The 6,000-nt window shown below is 42.8% G+C and overlaps 1 protein-coding gene across 2 annotated transcripts in view; it reads right to left on the bottom strand.

Annotated features, from left to right (window-relative positions):
• The window catches only part of RBMS1 (RNA binding motif single stranded interacting protein 1), a 211,320-nt gene extending 205,568 nt beyond the window's left edge, over positions 1-5,752 (bottom strand). The window contains exon 1 of one of the 2 annotated variants that reach the window (XM_065881183.1): positions 5,278-5,752. In XM_065881183.1, the coding sequence (XP_065737255.1) occupies positions 5,278-5,352 (75 nt within the window). In that variant the 5' untranslated portion in view covers positions 5,353-5,752. The remainder of the gene's footprint in view (positions 1-5,277) is intronic. The other variant, XM_065881181.1, reaches the window with a different exon arrangement.
• Positions 5,753-6,000: the final 248 nt, after the last annotated feature.

Below are 6,000 nucleotides of genomic sequence, written 5' to 3' on the forward strand. Positions count from 1 at the left end.
ATACAACACTCAGTAACAGAGATAATTATAATTCTGAACACCTTAACGCTAGTTTATGTTTTAGTTATTAACTATTAAATGAATAAATGTTTTTACCACATCTGAAATACTCTGAAAAATAAGGATTTTCTTGAAAATTAAGCAGAAAAAAGTTTGAATCCTGTTGGTGGGGGCCAGTAATAAGAGGCAAAGACAGGCTGAGTCACCAAATCATCACATGTAACATTTCCCTCTTTGATATAATACTATGAGTTGTCTTTTCTGGCACCATATTCTTTAATAAAGACTGCCAAAAAAAAAGGCACTTTTGATTCCATAAATTAAACACGGATCAATTGATATGTGATTCATCTTAGGGATCTTACTCACTTCATAAAATGTTTGAAGTTTTCATTATAGGAACAAAATAAATTAACATTCAAATCAAACTATATTGAGATTTCATTAGAAAATCAGGCTGAGTTATTATATTTATAGATTTTGGTCTATAATTTTTTTCTGGTCTAAAAAAATTTTGCATGTACTTATTCAGAATAATAATAGTCACTAACAAGCACTTATTTAGCACCTACTGTTCTGCAAATCAAGCAAGGAAATAGGGAGGGCTGATAGCCTTTGAAGAGAGACTTGGTGTGGGATAAGGACACCATGCTTGGGGAAAATAAACTTTAGGGAACTGAGCATCCAATAAAAAACAAACTAGACAAGAAATTCTTCATCTTTAAAAAGAATGAACAACATTTAGGTGTCCATATCATTTTTATCTCCATTCTTGATCTTCCTCACATGATTTTTATTGGTTAAGCAGACATAGGGAAAAAAAAGAATTTTATTTCCTGGCAACTCCCTCTTTAGTAAAAAGAAAAGGGAAAAAGGTCCCTTTGTCTTTAGTGTAAAGACCTACGACTTATTAAAATTTCAGTACTCATTAAGTAAGCTGGGGTAAGTTAAAAGTTCCAAAAAACCGTTAAGCAAAATACAAAGTCTGAGAGATATATCAGTAAAGCTTAAAAAAATGTCTTTCCTGAAAGTGTATTACATGGAAATTGCCCATATCTGAATTTAAATTCGAAGCCAAGATTGCCAAACATGTAAGGTATAGCTAGTTATACTGATACTAAATGACTGAATACTTTCCTACTTCTCTTCACTTATCTTTCCCTGTTCCATTCTAGGAGCATAAGATTTGTCTCCCAACATATAAAAAAATAAGACGCATTATGGAAATTCAAAAGAAATGGCTATCCGAGGGGAAGGGTGCTATAATATTTCATCATAATGCACCTTGATTTTAGCATTTCCGTGATCTTGAGCCTTCCAACACCACTTCCAGATAGCCACAGTACCCCGCTCACTTAAGGAAACAAGGTATATTCATCACGTAAAATATTGTATTACTGTATTGATGCATTTATGCAAACTTTATTCATCTCACAAACGTACTTACTTCTCAAGACACAGAGCAACCCAAGTTTTAATATCATGCCACTTGTACCTCCAATTCACCTTAATCTACTCAGTAGTTCCACGTATCAAATCATGATCTCTCATTCCTGGAGAAACAGATTGATACAATATTCATTTGACTATGACTAAGGAAAAGTTAAGGAATTCAACAAAATGTTAATGCACCCAAAAATTCAATTCAGAAAAGCTGCTTTTTTTCTAGTAGCTTCATTAATAGAATACCAAATTATATTACTCATTATTTTTCAGATTTTGAAGCTAGGTTCAGGCATGTTCTTTGGCATACACTTATACAAAAATAGCTTTTAAACAAACATTTGTTTTAGAAACAAACATTTCTCTAGTGTAGAACATTTCTTTAGTACACAAAACAATATAACTATGAATAAAGACACAAATGTGTCAAACTGCTTGTAGCTGGTATGAAATATTAGCTAACCATGTAAAGAACATTTTGTACTTCCCTTTCTTCAGAAGAACTAGAATAAGTATTTCGATTTCCACAAATATTTGCATACACATATTGGCAGTAATGTACATCATGATATCTTTGAAACAAACAGAATTCAAGGGTTGCCTTGCAATAAGTGAAAATGTCTACACACAAAATGTTAATTAAAATGTTACGTTACCAGAATTTTTCCTGTGTATCTGAAAAGTAGATACCAAATTTAATTTTTAGTAATACGGCATAAGTCACTTAATAATTTAGAAAATCCTTTAGAACAATACATGCTTATATTTATGAAGCTACATCAACCTGTATCTTAGAATGAATGTGTCAGGTGATAAAGAGAACCCTGCTGTGATAAGACCACCCTTAACGGAGAAATACAAAAAAACTCAACAAGCGTGTAAAATCAGGTTATTTGCAATCTCTGTTACTCTACGCTAAGGCATTATAAAAATTTCGCAATCTCCTTCATTTCCACCCATGTCCTGCCTTTCTATAACATCCTCAACTTTACTTTATGTTTAATGCAGCTGTATTACTTTTTCTAATAATTATCTTTTTCTGTCAAAGCACAAAGCATACCAATATGGTCACACACTGTAATCCAGCTCCACAGGCTCCTTTGGTTGTTGACTGTTAGTAGAACGCAGAAGTAACTAATATATTTTTATAGAGAAAAATTACTAAATTTTTCTGAAAAGACTCTGGATGATTAACATACGAAGAATGATTTGACATATGTTAACTTTCTACGGTATGGCAACAAAACTCATTTTCAAGTGCCATTTTCATTGGTATCTATTCCTTCTAATGAAAAGAAATCCCATCCGTTTATTCTTTTTCAATTCAAAACACATCCATCTCTTGATCACAAGTTTAAGTCAAATATCACTTGGTAAACGATCGTGCCATCCCTCAGTTTTTGATAGAGCTTCCACACAGAAGTTTCAAAACAACTCTGTCTAGCAAACACATCACTGTACTTTAAACAGTGATGTTTTCTATCCCATATTTCAGGAAGGTTAAAATACACACACACAGAGGCAAGGATCATCACTGTAGACAACAGATTCTACGTCAGTTTATTAACTCTTTAGGTAGATTAGGTAACACTTGTTTTTAAACTGACTACAAATCAAATCAGGTCTCTATTTTTTTTAATGACTCACAATACCATGTGACCAAGAGATAGATGAGATACGGGAGACAAAAAGGGCTATGTGTCCTGAACTATGCTACCTAAAATCTGCATCTAGTCGCTTTACATTTTAGGAGATGCCTCTTCCTGAGATAATCAAGATACTTTACAACAGGGAATTTAGATTTAATTATCAAACTTTAATACCAAGTTATATAGGTCAAGTGAGTATGTGTGTCTTTCTCCAGAAACAAAGAGATTCAGAATAATAGGATTTCAGATTTCATAGTAGAAACAGCAAGATATGTTTTGAGAATGTCATTTACCGTAACACAAATCAATATTAAATGCTTTATGCAGGAAGCACACTTTCAGAAAATGGGCCCTAAAGCTTTCTGGGATCCGACCCTAATTACTAGAGCAGGCTCTTGCCGTTTGTCTCTCTCTTCAATTATTTACGGGGCAAAAAGAGCCAAATGGCATTGCATTAGCTATATTAAATGCTATGTATTTGGTTTCTAACTTACTAATGGTACATAAAAATTACTAAGGTGAATATGCCTGTAGAAACATGGCCTTTTTTTCTTTTTCACCTGAGTGTATGTTATTTATTATTCATATAGTTAAGTGTTGAATAGGCTGTCCTTTAGGTACCCAATGCTGCATAATTTAAACAAGTGCATTAAACATATATGATATCTAAAAGGTAGAGCATTGATTACACTTCAAAATTTCTTTGAACAACTTATATTTACAGTGTAGCTCACCAAAACACGAGTACCTCCCTCCACTCCCTGAAAACAAATACAGCAGCGACCACACAAGAATGAATGATGGGTACCCTTGCTGCTACCATCTTGCCGCTTTGTGGCGACCCAAAGTAAAATGAAAATGGGGAGGGGGGTGAAAATGAGGCCCTTGAGGGCTAAGAAATTTCAGGTCTCTATGCTAACAAGTGTCCTTTTTACATGGACACATACAAAACTATGATGTAGGTACGTAACATGGGCCACACACACTTGTGAGAAAGAAAAGCTTATCAAGGTTGAATCAGAGATTCTCTGCACCAGGCCAGAAATGCCCTCTGCCAGCAAGCAGGGCATGATTACAACCTCCCAAAGAAAGTTCAGAGGCTGCATCTTTTGTGATCTAGAAGGGCACCAGGAGTCAAGATAACAGATGCTAATTGCTGAAGAAGTCTGGTGCATCCAACTTTTGCCCTCCCAAACTGTGGGGAAAAGCTTCCAAAGCAGTGAAACCCTCACTCTTCATGGACCCAATATTTTTTTTCCTGAGTTCAGGAGGCATCAAATTCTTATTGTCAAAATAGGATAGGCCCACTAACAACGTACCCAGGGTCCCTGGAAAGCCAGTCGCAATTTGTATGACTACATGTCATCCGCTGTGTTACCTAAGCGTGCTCCAAGGCCGTTTTTGAGAAAGCACCACTGGAAATCGATCTGTGGTAAACATATACGGTAGTATGTCTCTAAACTAAACACTAAGTCACTTCTTTCCCTGCATCGAAATCTGCCCATTGTCCCTCCTTTGCAGAAGCCACAGGGAAGATTAAAAGGGACATCAATGAACGCTGAGTGAACTTTGACCACTTTTCTACCCAAAACAACAGCGTAAAAGTAGAAATCAGTAACCAGGTGAAGTGCCACACCGCACAAAGATCAAGGCGAGGGGCGGGCGCGCAGGGCCGGAGGCGAGGAGGAAAAAGTCCCGTCCCCAGCCTCGAGCCCCAGTTGTCTCGCGCGCGGGAGGCTGAGGGGCGTCCCCGGGGGGCGGGAGGCTCCGCGGCACTCCGAGGGAAGCCGAGAGTTACTGCTCGCCGGGCGAGGCCCAGGAGAAGGGCTCGAAGATCCGCGCCGCCAGTGGGTGCTGCCGCGGGCCCCAGGCGTCGGCGGCCGAGCAGCCAAGGCTCGGCGAGGGGCGCCGCTCGGCCCGCGACCCTCCCCGCTTCCCGGGCCAGGAAGGGGCCGGCGGCTCTTTCCTGTCTAGTCTCTCCCCCCGCGGCTTTCTGTAACCCGATCCCAGCACTCCGCTCCGCGGGCAGCCGCCGCCCCGCGCGCCGCCGGGCTTCGCCCAGGCCAGCGCTATAGTTAGTAACCTTCCATCAACTCCACCGGAGGCGGCGGGGGCTCGCCGCGTGCCCCTCCCGGACCGGAGCCGCGCGCGCCCCCGGCGCCCCCCGCCCCCGGCGCCCCTTTACCTTCGCTTGAAGATACTGGGGGTAGTAGTAGGTGGCGTACTGAGGGTACATCTGCTGTTTCCACACTTTGCCCATGAAGCTGGAAGGGAGCCTGCCGTGCAGGGTCGCGGGTACTTTGGGGTTTCCAAGTCTCGGTCTCTCCTGCCTCTCCCTTTCCGGCGGCGGCTGCTGCCGCTGCTCCACCTCTCAGCCCGGACCAGACGTCCTCCTCCTCCTCCTCCTCCCTCTCCTCCTCCTCCTTCTTCTGCTCCCAGAGAGAAAGACACTGCAGAGCGCAGAGGGCACCCCGGACAGGGCGCTCGCAAGGAGTTGCCTCCCGGAGCCCGAGTGCTCCGGGGCTGCCAAGGGCTGGCGCGCTGGCCGCGCTCCGCTGCGGCGAGCAGGCTCAGCGGGGCCGGGAGGTGATCAATACAAGTGGAAAGTGCTGCTGCTGCGGCGGCGGCGGCGGCGGCTGCGCTCGGTGCCAGGCGGCATCTGGGGTGGGTGCGCCCGATTGGGAGAGGGGAGAGGGGCTGGCGTGCCGAGGCCGTGGGGGAAGGGCGGGCGGGGGCGGGGCTTGGGCGCCGCGGAGCCGGGACCGGCTGGAGGTGAGGGCTGAGTTTTAACCACTCCTCACCTCCCAGGCTTGACGGGCAGAAGCCTTGGGAGCCCGAATCGCTTTGTGTTGGGGGTGGAGGGTGGGGGGTAGACTGGGGGGGGGACCCAGCTTAAGAACTGCAGAGT

This window comes from Phocoena phocoena, chromosome 7, assembly GCF_963924675.1.
Source record: "Phocoena phocoena chromosome 7, mPhoPho1.1, whole genome shotgun sequence".
Classification (NCBI taxonomy): domain Eukaryota; kingdom Metazoa; phylum Chordata; class Mammalia; order Artiodactyla; family Phocoenidae; genus Phocoena; species Phocoena phocoena.